Source organism: Odocoileus virginianus, chromosome 7 (genome assembly GCF_023699985.2).
Source record: "Odocoileus virginianus isolate 20LAN1187 ecotype Illinois chromosome 7, Ovbor_1.2, whole genome shotgun sequence".
NCBI classification, from domain to species: Eukaryota; Metazoa; Chordata; class Mammalia; order Artiodactyla; family Cervidae; genus Odocoileus; species Odocoileus virginianus.
The window spans coordinates 61,189,452-61,203,460 of NC_069680.1; the positions used below are offsets into that span (position 1 = coordinate 61,189,452).

A 14,009-nucleotide genomic window follows, 5' to 3' on the forward strand; every position below is an offset into this window, starting at 1 on the left:
TGCCCCAAGCTGACACTGCCTCCTTTCTCTATGTGCTCCTCTCTGGAGACCCTAACCGTGCCTACAGGTAGATTGATCTTCTTTCTGTTTTAAGGATGCGGAGGCTGAATCCAGTGTGATAGAGTCACTTATCCAAGGCCACACAGCCTGTGAGCCAGGAAGGCAGGATTCAGACCCAGGCCTCCTGAGTGCAGAGTGCATGGTCTCAGCCACTGAGCACACCTGCTTTCCTTAAGAATGGTCACTAACCCCCACCCAGCTTGGGAGGCCTGGGGGCGGGGTGTCTCTAACCACTTCCGGTATCTTTGCCTCAGGGTTCCGATCCGTGTCCGCGTGCTAGCCTCGCTGACAGTCATGCTGGCCATCTTCATGGTGATGACCGTGCTGGTGAAGGTGGATACCTCCTCCTGGACCCACAGCTTCTTCACCATCACCATCGTCTGCATGGTGATCCTCAGCGGCACTGCCACCATCTTCAATAGCAGCGTCTTCGGCATGACTGGCTCCTTCCCCATGAGGAATTCCCAGGCTCTGATATCAGGTGAGAACCAGGGTCCAGACAGCTGACCAGGTTGGACTACCTGGGGATCATTTGAAGGAGGTGAAGGGGATCATTGCTCAGAGGTGAGCATGTGGTATCCCTTCCAGAAAAAGAAATCAGTGTTAGATGTGTTTCCATGATCTGTTATTACAGAACAAAGCACCCCAAGCTCAGTGACTTAGAACAGTAAGAATCATTTCTTTGGCAGGGGGCAGCCATGTGGCCTCGGCCAGGATAGCTTGCCTGGGGCTGGTGGCACACTCACCTGGCCGGCATGTTGATGCTGGCTGTTAGCTGGAAGCTCAGGTAGGGTTGGGGCTGGGGCCAGGGTTCCTCTCCACATGGACATACCCATGGCCACTTGAGCTTCCCCAGGGCGTGGCATCTGGGTTGCAAGTGCAAGCATCCCAAGAGACCCAGGCAGAAGCACTATGTCCTTTTATGACTTAGCCATAAAGACATTTAGGGGCACTTCCACTATAGCCATAAGCCTACCTGGATTCAAGGGGAGAAATCACAGACCCTCACACCTCAGTGGATGAGTGTGAAAGTTATACTGTAGAAGGACAGTTGTGAGGGGAGATATAGTTGCTGCTACTTTTGGAAAATATAGTCTGCCTGCCCAGTGGGTTTCCTGAACCAGCGTTCCTTTCTTTCCTTCCCTCCTCTCCCCCTTTCCTTTTTGTTTCTTTTTCTTTCTCTTATCCTTTCCCCATTTTTCTCTCCTTTCCTCCCTTCCATTTGTCTTTTCTTCCTCTCTAATTTTGTAGAAAACTTACAGTGCACCAAGGATTCAAGAATGAATGAGACTCAGCCTCCCGGGAGCCTAGTAATAAACTCCTCTGTTTCCCTGAACTTTGGCATTTTCTGGGGGGTGCCGATGTGATTTGGGCCAACTCCTTTAACTGAATGTTGATGCTAACCTGAGCCTGTTGCCTAGAGCTTAGTAGTTCTGTTCTCTCACCCAAATGTCTTGACAAGATAAAAAGGAGCTGGGTCAGAATCAGTGCTTTTCCAGGAGACCACCATCCCTTAAAGCAAGACTAGGGGCTCAGCTGCTCTGTTCAGTGTCCCTGCATGTCTGTCTTGTGTGAAGGAGTGCTGTAAATGTTTGAGAAGAATTTTGCAAAGAATCCTGTCTGTGCCCATTAATTGATAATGCTAGTAGTATGTGATGACAAATACCTCGACAAGTGTATGACTCCACCCCATTCCCACACCAGGGCCAGACATCACTGATTGATCTGTATCTTTTCCTAAACTTCTAAATCCTTCTCAACATAGCACTGGAGACACTTACTGTCAACAGATCAGAGATCAAACTTGAGCTCAGATATGTTTGTCATTTTTGATATAAGATTGGGCTTCTGGCTATATCCTCAGAGATGTTCTCGGGCCTGAAATAAAATAAAAATGGACCCATTGCTAAGTTTCCTGAGTACAATCAATACACCCCTTGTAGTGCTTCAAGCAGGGCCTGCCTAGGCTGAGGGAAGTGATCATTGAACTTTGGATTTAATCCCTTATGTCACCCGGTTTCTTTCTTTCTTTTTTTTTTTTTCACCCTGGTTTCTTGTCCCCTCATCTCCCTCTATCGTAGGAGGGAGGATGTATACATCCTAGAGGATGTATTTTTCAATATAACAGTCTTGCTGGCTATCTCTCCAGAAACCAGTGACCAAACACACCAATATGTTGGCAAGAGGCCTTTCAGGTTCATCTGACCACCTGCAGATCTTCCAGAGAAGGTGACTCTCGGGCATTTTGCAGGAAGTCCATTTTTGAAAAAGTGGAGTAATCTGGTACTCGCACTTGGGCGTTCATTACCCTGGGCCCTGAGCCTTGTCTTCACTGTGTGCAGCCCCCAGTGCACACCCTTCACCTGGGATTTGGGGTGTCCGGCTCTCCCAGCGGCCCCAGCACCACTCTCCAGCCCCCTTGTCTTCTGTCCAGAGGAGTCCATCTGTGAATTCACTGTGTGTTGGCATCTGAGGAACAATTCATTTGTTTTGTACTGGTGTTTTTTTAAGCTCCTCATTTGCATGTATTTCCATAACTGATGAGATAAAAGTAGGGAGTCAAGAAGGATGAGCTCCCGGAGGCCTGGTTTGTTGTTGATGATAATATTGTAAATTCTCTACAAGTTGGGAAGAGAGAGAGGAAAGTCAATAGGCAGTGATGTTAAAATCTCTTCCTCGGGGCAGCCGGGGAATGTCTTACCAAGTTTAACTCCGGTTCTTACAAAACACCCAGGTGGGGATTACAGCTTCTCAGAAGTTGGCACCCTTTTGGCAAAAGGTTTACCCTGTTGTTGCTGCTTTGATGTAGGAAGGACAGAAACAGCCAAACACCTATTTGGGGATCAGAAAGGATTTATATGGCATTTCTCAGCACCAGACACTGTCTTGCTTTACATGCAATGATCTTTTCAATCTTTGTAACTGCCCTAAGAGGTAAGTTTTAACATTCCCATTTTACAGACAAGAAAGTGGAGGCATAGAGAGGTTAAGTGATTTGCTGAAGGTCACACAGCTAGAAGTGGTAGAGCCAAGATTGGACTGAGATGTTTTTAGAGTCTGTGCTCTTAATCACTATGCTAACTTTCATTTCTTTGCCCTTCCTTCATGTTCCAACCTCTGACCCCACGCAGGCTAGTAGAGATCACAGAGAAAGTTAGGGAGAAAAGGGTTGTGGGGTCTTCCCTGCAGAGCCACAGAGGTGGTGGGCTGTGGTGTGGGTGAGGCAGTGAGGATGGCCATCATGGTGGATGAGGGGCTGACCATCACTTTCCCACCACGGCTCCACACAGCAGTGGACAGAAAGGTGGTATCTGGTCAGGCCTGCCGAGTAACGACAACGCAGCTGGTGCCCGCTTGGACCAGTTGGCCTTTTGCAGTCAGTGGCCTTCTTGCCTCCTTGAGAATCAGTGTTGTGATCCTCTAAGGCCAGCAAATCCATCCACGCAGCCAGGCAATCCTGTATTCACAGGCCCTGACCGTGTTAATCCTGTTGGACATGTCCATGTGTTCAGTGTTTTTCCCATTCATTGATTTCATCCCACTATAGTCTCAAGGGAGGGATAGGATAAGTATGAGCCCCTTCTTACTGGCAAATAAACAGGCTGAGAGGAGTAATGATCTGCTCACACGTGACCGTGTATAAGCTCTGACTCGTGGCCACCCACGGCTGTGATGGCCCAACAGAGAAACAAGGTGCATGCCCTGCCTCCCAGAAGTGACTGTGTGATGGTGGCAAAGAAGGGGACTGGCATTTGTAGAAAGCCTGCTTTGTGCCGGGCCCTTTCTAAATGTCATCTCATTCAGCTCTTAAAGCAGCTACGCAAGGCGGGTGTCATTGTTCTCACTTTACAGATGAGCAGACTCTGGTCCCAAGAAGCCATGTGAGCCCCCAGGTCACAGCGAGTAAGTGGTGGAGTCAAGCGTCAGATGTACATATGTTTGACTCCTGGACCCGTGGGTCCCCTGGGCTAGGATGTGCTGCCTCCTCTGTGACGTGGCACAGAAAGTGTGGTGCCACGTGGTCACCTGGGCCACCTGCCAAAGCCCTTGGCAGCACAGCACATTCCAGGCGGTGGGGCAGTTGCACACGTATGAGTATGTGATAGCATCTTGTGGGAGTATATGTGAGTGTGTGTAATAGGGTGTGAGTGTGTGTTTGAGATATCTTGTGATAGGGTGTGTTTGTGAGTATATGTGTGTATGTGAGCAGTGTATATGTGGATGAGTGTGCATGTGTGTTCATACATGTATGGTACACAGCTACTGTAGGGCACAGGGTGAGCTCTGTGGGCTCCTGGCTGGTTTTCCAGCCCTTAAGGCCCCCCAGTTGGCCAGCCTCACTCAAGGCATCAGAGAACCTGTGCTTGGACAGGACAGAGCTTTTTCCCCAGAGTGATTCATGGGTGGTTGGGCCCAGGGCAGGAGAGGAGCTCTCTGACATGTCCCACCCCAGAACCTAAAGTTTCTGACCCCATCAGAAGGACAGTAAAGAGAGAAGGAGGGTCGAGGGTCAGAGCTGAAACCAGGAAGCAGGTGAGACCTTGGAGGCCATTTGCCTCTTCAGGCAGCAGCCTCTTCACGCCCATCGGAGGAGCTGGGCTAGAGACACCTCCATCGAGTCAGAAAGCTCACGGCTGCAGGGCCCTCCTTGTCTGCCAAGGCCTCGGGGTACTGTGAGAACTGAAGCATCTCTCTCACCAGGGAGAATGTTAAGCCGGAGGGCCTGAGAGGCAGGGAGGATGCACCCACCCTGACCTTCCCCGTGATGTCCCGCACTCTCCGCAGGAGGAGCCATGGGGGGCACCGTCAGCGCCGTGGCCTCACTGGTGGACCTGGCGGTGGCCAGTGACGTGACAGACAGCACCCTGGCCTTCTTCCTAACAGCGGACATCTTCCTGGCGCTCTGCATCGGGCTCTACCTGCTGCTGCCGCGGCTGGACTACGCCAGGTGAGGCCCACACGTGCTCTCTGGCAGCGCGTCAGTCTCTTCTAGATTCACCTCCTTATAAGCCATTACAGGGTATTGAGTAGAGTTCCCTGTGCTGCACAGTAGGTCTTTATTGGTTATCTGTTTTTTATATGGTAGTCTGTACTTGTCAGTCTCACAGTTTATCCTTCCCCTCACCTTACCCCTCAGTAACTGTGATTTTCTGCATATGCAACTCTATTTCAGTTGTGTAGATAAATCCATTGGCCACCTTTTCTTAGATTCCACATAATAAGCAATAGCATATGATACTGTGTGGCATCCCGCTACCTTTATCCTGTAGGCCTGCACTCTTCCTGCACTCTTTCCTGATTTATTGCACATCTTCCTGTTGAAGTGTCATCCCTCTGAGGGCAGAAATCATGTGGGTTTTGTTCATTGCTGTATCCCATGCCTCAGGCTGAGCCAGGCTCACAGTAGTTGCTCAGTAAGTTGGTTGGGCCCTTGGACGGAAGAAGTCGGCTTTGTATCACAACCCCAAGCAGCTGGAGTCTGCATGTTTTCTATTAGAGGGCAGGCAGCAGAAGTGGGACCTGAGGAAGGCTGATAACCAACAGTAACTCCTTGGGCTGAGCCCTTCCATTGTTCCTCTCTGCACTCAGCCCAGCCTGCTGGGGCCTCACATTTAAAGCTCATATATCTACTCCTCCTTGGGGCAGGGCTGTGACTTACTGCAGTTATTCCCACTCTCACATGAGAAAACCAGGCTCAAAGAGGTTAAATTACTTGCCTGAGTCCTGCAGCCCTTTGGCAGCAGAATCAGGATTTGAGCCCAACTCCAAAACTGTGTTTTTAGCCCCTGTCTCTTGAGGCCCCTCTCTGCTCTGCAGGACCACTTTTCTTGCTTTAGTCTCTCTTGCTTTCTCTCTCTCCTTCCTCCTTTTTCTTTCTTGCTTCATACTTCTCTTTAAAAAAAACAACCCATGACATTTTCTTGCTTTTTATTCTTTTCAATGCATTTTCACATCCATTGTCGTATTTGATACAGGAATGGCAGGAGTTATTTTCCCCATCTCACAGGTGATGAGATGGAGAAAGAGAAGGCCAGGTGACTGGCCTCTGGTCCCATGGCGCACAAGCTAGCAGAGCTGGGGAACACACAGGTCCTGGCTCTGCCGGATCCACAGGAACCTATTTGGTGTTGGGGCGCTGAGCTAAGCAGTTCATTTTTTTCACAAAGGCTACATGACCACCTAGTGCAGTTGTTATCATATTTTCCCATGTTACCAATGAGGAACTGAGGCTTTAGAGAATTAACCAACATCCCCAGGTTGCTCAGCTGGTGAGTTGTAGGCAGGGATTGGAACCCGGAGCTGTTTCTGGGCTGCATTCTTTCCACTGCTTCATGCTGCATCCCTGGCTTGTGACTGCAAGGTCCTTCCTCCCCACTCATTCCTCCTGTCCCTGTGAGACTCACCTGCCTTCATCAGAACCCCAACTCTGCCAGGGACAGGTTGCTCCCCCCAGTTAGAGGATTGTTACAACTTCAGCTGGCCCAGTGGCCTCAGGATAAAAGGGGATGGAGTGATGACACCAAGTACCATAGGTGACTTCAAATCCATGAGTCTGCCCCTCCCCTCTCTGACCCTTCAGGGTTGTCATAAAAAATTACCCAGTTGTATTCCATGATGATGTCCCTGTGATGCCTGGGGTCTGGCTGGCTTACTGTCACCAAGCGCCCCATACATTAATACTTCCTGGCACCTTGTTGGTGCTGATTAAGTTATTTGAGTCAGTGAACAGAAGGCAGGAGGCTCCCCAACTCCTTCTGCTGTTTCCTGTGTCCTGTTTCATGGAACCTTGCATGTGCTGTTTCCACTGGAGTGGCCAATCTTCTTTGTTGGCCTTGGGGCTGAAGGGGTCCCAAGGACCAGGGACTTTCAGTGCTAAAACCAGGACAGTCTCGGGCAAAACAGGACAGGTGGTCACCCTAGTTTTCAGAGTCGCTTAAGCACACCAAAATGCCTTCCAGCTAAGCACATGAGACAGCATACCCAGGACTCTGCCAGCCCGTGAAGCTTCTATTTCTTTGCTGATTAACACTTTGGTCAAGACTTTTGGGCTTACAGAAACTCATCTGAGGATGGAGCGCAGCGCCCCAGGGCTGCTCAGACTAAATTTTACTTGAAAGGAGCCCTAGGTTGCTACAGGTTGCTGCACCCAGTGGGGCTGGCCACACTGCCCCATCACACTCAGGAAGAACTGAGCCTCACACAGTGTTGGAGTCTGCTGACCACCTCGGGGGCAGTTAGATCTGGAAGAACTTATGGGGAAGAGCTTCAACCAGAGGAACTTTATGGGGAGCTTCCTCAGAGTCAACTAAGGCAAGGACTTGACACTGAGTAGAAGGGGAAGTAAGAATAGCCCTTTCCCTAAATAGTGATTGGGAAACAAGACGGTTCAAGGCCAAAGTGCCCAGCTCAACATCACATGGAAAAGTGATTCTGGAGAGGAACCCGCCCACTGACTTGCTCATTGACAATATTCAGCCCATAGGATAGGAAGGCTGGCAAGGATCTCAGAAGCTTATAGCTACAGAACCCTCCATTTTACAGAGGATGAAACTGAGGCCCCAAGAGGCCTCAGTCACAGACTTGGCCTAAGGTCACACGGGGATGCAGAAGTAGGGCTGAAACCAGAACCCAACTATCACCAACCTTATGTTCTCCCCAGCCTCACCCAAGTCTTCTGTTTAAGATATGTTAATACATATTGGGGCTTTCCTGGTGACTGAGATGGTAGAGTCTCCATCTGCAATGCAGGAGACCTGGGTTCGACCCCTGGGTTGGGAAGATCCCCTGGAGGAGGGCATGCCAACTCACTCCAGTAATCTTGCCTGGAAAATCCCCATGGACAGAAGAGCCTGGCCACCTAACAGTCCATGGGGTCACAAAGAGTTGGACACAAATGAGCAACCAAGCGCAGCACAGCACATGTTAATACAATCAGCCTGTATCTCCTGGCTTTTAGGCACCCAGGGACCAGAGAGGTTGAGTGACTCAGGCAATGTAGCAATGCAAAGAGAACTTAGCCTTTTCTACTCTGGTCAGAGTAGAAGAAATTGAAAAAAATGATCATATTCAGTATTGAGAATATGGGGGAAAATATACTTTTATAGGCTTATCAGTTCTTTCAACAGTTTTGTTTTGAAGGGTTATTCTCTGCCTAGAGATTTAGCTGGGAACAGCCATACATGTCCTTGCCCCAGGGAACTGTCTTCACTTCAGGGAGACAGATGATAAACCTGTAAACCAACACAATGAGTATAAATTGTGGTCAGTTTTTTCTAAAGAAACAGGTGCTCTCGTGGAGATTGAAGGGTTAGGTTACATTAGTTTGGGTAGGTAGGTGGCACAAAGCGGAGATAAATTGGTTCTACCTATCCGGAGAGCAGGTTATCAATATCTATCAAAATTTTAAAGATTTTAAAGCAATTTTAAAAATTGCTTGTGATCCATCAGTTCTTCTAGAAATCTGCTCTACTGAAATTCTACACAAAGATTTATGTATAGGGATATTCATTGTACTGTTATTTATAGTAGAGAAAACTAGAGCTAACCTAAATGTCCAGCATTAGGGGAGCAGTTAAATTGTATATACATACAGTGAAATACTCAGTGGCAACACAGCATAGAGGCAGAACCATGTGTCCCTGTGTGAAAGGATGGACACAAGATACTCTTTTAGACAACAGTGTGCATGCATTTATGTGTAATATTTATGCACCTATTTAGGCAATTATATAATATCTATTATATCATTTATACTATTGCAGAAAGTTTGCTTGAGAAACTTCACTCTGTATTATTTGGGTTCATTTCATCAAACATGTGTGACTTCTATAATTTAAGATTTTAAGCTATTTTATACTTGAAAAATAAATACTACTTCAGCTCCACCTCTCCCCACCCTAAAACCAAGCAAAAATAAGTGAGTGAAGACCAGAACCCAGGCTCACCATGCAGTGTCAGTACTGGCTTCCTTTGTCCCTGCTCATGACACGACCAGCACCGCAGAACAATGGACTGGAGCCCAGCCTTTCAGGCAGCACCAGGGCAGGAAGCTTGGGGACTCTGCAGGCCTCCCTCCAGCCACCCCGCAGCACATGTGTCATCCGAGGGCATCCTGGGGCTTGGGCTCTACATGCTGGACCACCATGTCCCTGGAAATCCCCAGTGACCATTCTTTCTCGGCCCTCTGACCACCAGCTTCTCCCCTGCAGGTACTACATGAAACCTGTGTGGCCAACCGTGTTTTCTGGTGAAGAGCAGCTGCCCCAGGACTCCCCCAACCCCACTTCGGTGGCCCCAGGATCCAGTGACCCCCAGACACCACCCCTTGGCCCCATCCTGAAGAAGACCACTGGCCTGGGCTTCTGTATCGTCTATCTCTTCTTCATCAGCAGCCTCATCTTCCCCGCCATCTGCACTAACATTGAATCCCTCAGCAAGGGCTCAGGCTCGCCGTGGAGCACCAAGTTCTTCGTCCCCCTCACCACCTTCCTCCTGTACAACTTTGCCGACCTGTGTGGCCGGCAGATCACAGCCTGGATCCAGGTGCCAGGGCCCAGAAGCAAGGTGCTCCCTGGGCTCGTGCTCCTCCGGACCTGCCTTGTCCCCCTTTTCGTGTTCTGCAACTACCAGCCCCGCGTCCACCTGCACACGGTGGCCTTCCAGTCTGACGTGTACCCAGTGCTTTTCACCTCACTGTTGGGGCTCAGCAACGGCTACCTCAGTACTCTGGCTCTCATCTACGGGCCCAAGATCGTGCCCCGGGAGCTGGCTGAGGCCACCGGGGTGGTGATGACCTTTTACGTGTGCCTGGGCCTGGTGCTCGGCTCTGCCTGCTCTGCCCTGCTTGTGCACCTCATCTAGGAAGGGCGATGACCGGACTTCAGTGCTGCATGGTGACTGGGAGCTTCAGCAAGAGGGGCAGGAAGTGCCAGAAGGGCCCAGGTGGCTAGCAGGAGGGGCTGGAGTTGGTCTCTGCAGAGCGCAGCATGCACCCGGGCCTGGTTGCTCCCAGGGAGCTGGGACCAGTGCCATTCCCAGGCCAGGCAAACATTCCAAACACTTCAACAGACATCCTGAGACATTTCAGGACCAAAGACACCTGAATAAGACACAGTTACCAGTTACACAGTCAGAAAACTCCTTGCCAATGGGCATATTCCTCCTGTCATTATTCCCTCTTGGGAACTGTGTTGCCAGTATTTGGCTCTGAGTTGTTAGAGGGCGAGTGCCAAGACCGTCTCTAGTCACTTTGCCTTCTCCCAGCCTTGCTCCTTCTAGCTGATGGCAAGATGTGAGACTCCTTAGCCCTCCTACCGAGGGGAAGTCCCCCTGGGATGGCCAGTCCTCAGGCCTAAGACCCAAGCCTGTGCAGACCCCCCGTTCCACTAACCAGACCGCAACCCCAGGAAGACAGGTCTTCTAGGAGCCCTTCATTCCCTGGACGTGGGCTCCAGAGGGCCTCCCTGTGTACACGGGACCAAGCATGTCAGGCCTGGATTTCAAACAATGATCCTTCAAATGGTCTGTGGCCTGGGTCAGGACAGGTTTTATGTCCATGTTTACAAAATGTCAAGGCCATTGGTTCAAGGTCCTAATAAATACCTGGGTATTTAATGAAAGCCTTATTGATGGCTGTTTTAGGGTTTTGGTAGGAAATAGTATACTCAAATTGAGTAATTTAAGAATATTTGAAGAGTGGATATAGGAACCGTAAGGGGTTATGCATTATATCCCAAAAGTAGTAAGGTGGTTCTATTCCAGGCCTGAAGGGAGAGACACGCCCAGCCTGCTGTAGCCCACAGGATGTATCCCTCCCTGCCATCCCTCTATAGCAGAGAATCAGGTGGAGAATGGAGAGTGGATTGGAGGGGCAAATGTCCAGAGGGAGCCACCAGCCCCTTCACTTGCATAAGTTGCTTTATTACGAGCATCAGTAGAGCTCTGAAGCCTTGTCAACAGAATTAGATGTTCCTTTGTCCTGGCTTGTTCTGAGTAGTTGTGTGTTTCGAAGTTGTTGTTTCCAAAGGCAGTGCTCATGTTCTGAGGCCCCTACATGCTTGTGATCACCTGACATGAGTAATAATTTGTACTTTTTCAGGTTCCTTGAAGGCTCCAACAAGGCTGTTCCTTGGGAGAGCAGGCTGATGTGGGAATCGGAGAAAGGGACTAGATCAAGCAGGAATTCTTTCTCAAGAATCGTCCTGGAAACACAGAGCTTGCCTCCAAGAAGTGGCAACCCTGAGAGACATAAATCAAGGAGCCCCTGCTCTGCAGAGTGCCTGATCTGAGATGTCCTGCAGACAGCTGATTAAACCAGGAAGCAGCCAGTAATCCACCCAATGGCAGCAGATTATGTTCCCCACCGACTCAGGCTAGTGCACACTCCTTTTCTTTCACCAGAGATTGAAAAGGACACCCTTGAAAGGTTTTCTGAAACCTGATACTTGGAAAAAAAAAAATTTTTTTTTTAATTTTAAAAATAAATTATCCCATCTCCCCTGCCCTAACAGGAAGCTGAAATCTCCCCCTTGGTTTTTTTCACTGCCTTCAGTGCTGTTGATTATTTGGGGCATCTGTCTGGCAGGTGACTCCTCTCAACCTCAGGTATCTTATAAATGGGCAGCATGTCTGTGTGAAGGTAAAACGGCAGTCTCTGAGCTCGGAGCTGGGGCCCACCTGGAGGTAACAGAGGAGTGAGGGTCTCGCGTGCTCTGTTGAAGAGGGGTAGCTTTCCTCTGCTAGTGAGATGATTGGAGATTGGCGTGAAGTGAGAGGGGCAGGAGGGCGGCCAGCCGTGTCGGTGCAGCGCTGTGGGAACTGAGATGATGGACTCTATCAGTGCCAGCGCCAGCACCGCTGCTAGAGGCAGGGCCGGCTGCTTGGCTGGTGGGAAGAGTATTCAGGTTTTTGCCCACTCTTCTTTGTTGCTCACTTTAGTGGGCATTTTGCAAAGGATCGTTTCTTCTCAGGAAAGGAGGAAGGAAAATAAAAACACATCTCCAAGTAGAGGGGCAGACCGTGGAGTTCAGGCACCCTTGTCCCCAGGTTCCTGTAACAACCGCTTATGGGGCTTGGCTGCTCTGGGTCTCAAGTCTCATGTGACCCCAGCAGGCTTGTGGAACTAGCTCACATGTTCTGGGTGTGAACAAAACTTGCTAAAGAGAAGGGAATTTTTCAGTGACAGAGGTGGAGAGGGAAACCTGAGACGTTGCCTTTGTCTAATAGTTCTCTCATTCAATCCCAAGTGGCAGTTTTTAGCACATGCCCTTGTGTATTTCCAGACATTGTCATTTTCCTCCTTTCATTCAAAAAAGAAAGCCAGAGGCAGTCAAACGACTGACTGTTTAACTAGTGGGTGACCAGTTCCTGCACCCATGAGGACATGAGGAGGCTGGAATCAAGGGTGGATTTTATTAACAAAGACCCCCATTCTGCTGTCTTCAGCCCAGTGCTGCCAAGGAGATTTGGGGCCTTCTAATTAGCTTGGACATGCCACGGGGTGGGGTGGAGGGGTCACTGCAGGACCTCAGCTTCTGAGACTGTGGAATGCTTTAACAGAGAACACCAACTAATAGAGGGAAGGCCAAAAGTCAGTTGAAAGAAGATTTTATTCCACTGGAGGTTAAATTTAAATAAAAGATGTTCATCTTTTTTAAAAAACTGTGTCATAGTTGATTTACAATGTTGTGTTAATGGCTGCTGTGCAGCAAAGTGATTCAGTTGTACATGTATATTTTTATAATATTCTTTTCCATCATGGTTTATCATAGAATATTTTTGTAAATTATTTATGTATTTTTGACCATGCCGGGTCTTTGCTGCTGTGCAGGGTTTTCTCCAGTTGCGGTGAGCAGGGGGCTGCTCTCTAGTCGTGGTGCAGAGCTTCTCACTGCAGTGGCTTCTTCTGTTGTGGAACATGGGCTCCCGGGCGTGGGGCTTCAGTAGTTGGGGCACGTAGGTTCAGTAGTTGTGGTTCCCGGGTTTTAGAGCACAGGCTCAATAGCTGTGGCCCATGGGCTTGGTTTGTCCTCGACTATCATAGGGTATTGAATATGGTTCTCTGTACTACACAGTAGGACTTTGTTGTTCACCCATTCTCATAAAAGCTTAGGTCTGCTAATCGCAACTTCCCACTCCATTCCTTCCCCAACTGCTTCCCCCTTGGCAACCACAAATCTGTTCTCTGTGTCTGTGTTCTGTGTTTCTGTTTTGTAGATAGGCTCATTTGTGTCACATTTTAGATTCCACGTGTAAGTAATATATTTCTCTTTCTCTTTCTGACTTACTTCACTTTGTATGATTATCTCTAGTTGCATTCATGTTGCTATAAATGACATTATTTCATTCTTTTTTATGGCTGAGTAGTTTTCCATCATATATGTACACCACATTCTCTTTATCCATTCATCTGTTGATGGACATTTAGGTTGTCTCCATATCTTGGCTATTGTGAATAGTGCTGCTGTGAACATAAGGGTGTGTGTTTCTTTTCAGCTTATAGTTTTGTCTGGATGTATACCCAGGAGTGGGATGCTGGATCATATGGTAATTCTACTTTTAGCTTTCTGAGGAACTCCTATAGTGTTTTCCACAGTGACTGCACCAGCTTACATTCCTACCAGCAGTGTAGGCACATCCTCTTTTCTCTACACCCTCTCCATTGCTTATTATTTGTAGACTTTTTAATGATGACCATTTTGACTGGTGTGAGGCAGTACCTCAGTGTAGTTTCATTTTCATTTCTCTATTAGCGATGTTGAGCATCTTTTCATGTGCCTATTAAGCCCATGCTCATCTTAATCCCATGTGAAAATATCTAGTTCCCACTTTACCAGCATCACTTCCTTGGTGGAAACTTGGTCAGTGCCGTTTATGCCTGGGGCTCAAGTCAGCTGCTACCCTCCACCTGTCAGCTGGGGTCAGCCCAGTTTCCAATCCAGCTTTGACCT

The 14,009-nt window shown here is 48.8% G+C and overlaps 1 protein-coding gene across 4 annotated transcripts in view; it reads left to right on the forward strand.

Annotated features, from left to right (window-relative positions):
- Positions 1-12,720, forward strand: part of SLC29A3 (solute carrier family 29 member 3) — a 53,273-nt gene extending 40,553 nt beyond the window's left edge. For 3 of the 4 annotated variants that reach the window (XM_020877425.2, XM_070470790.1, XM_020877426.2), the window contains 3 exons: positions 315-541; positions 4,846-5,008; positions 9,270-11,055. In XM_020877425.2, coding sequence (XP_020733084.2) covers positions 315-541; positions 4,846-5,008; positions 9,270-9,921 — 1,042 coding nt within the window. In that variant the 3' untranslated portion in view covers positions 9,922-11,055. Of the gene's footprint in view, positions 1-314; positions 542-4,845; positions 5,009-9,269; positions 11,056-11,158 lie in introns of those variants that run through there. The other variant, XM_020877428.2, reaches the window with a different exon arrangement.
- Positions 12,721-14,009: the final 1,289 nt, after the last annotated feature.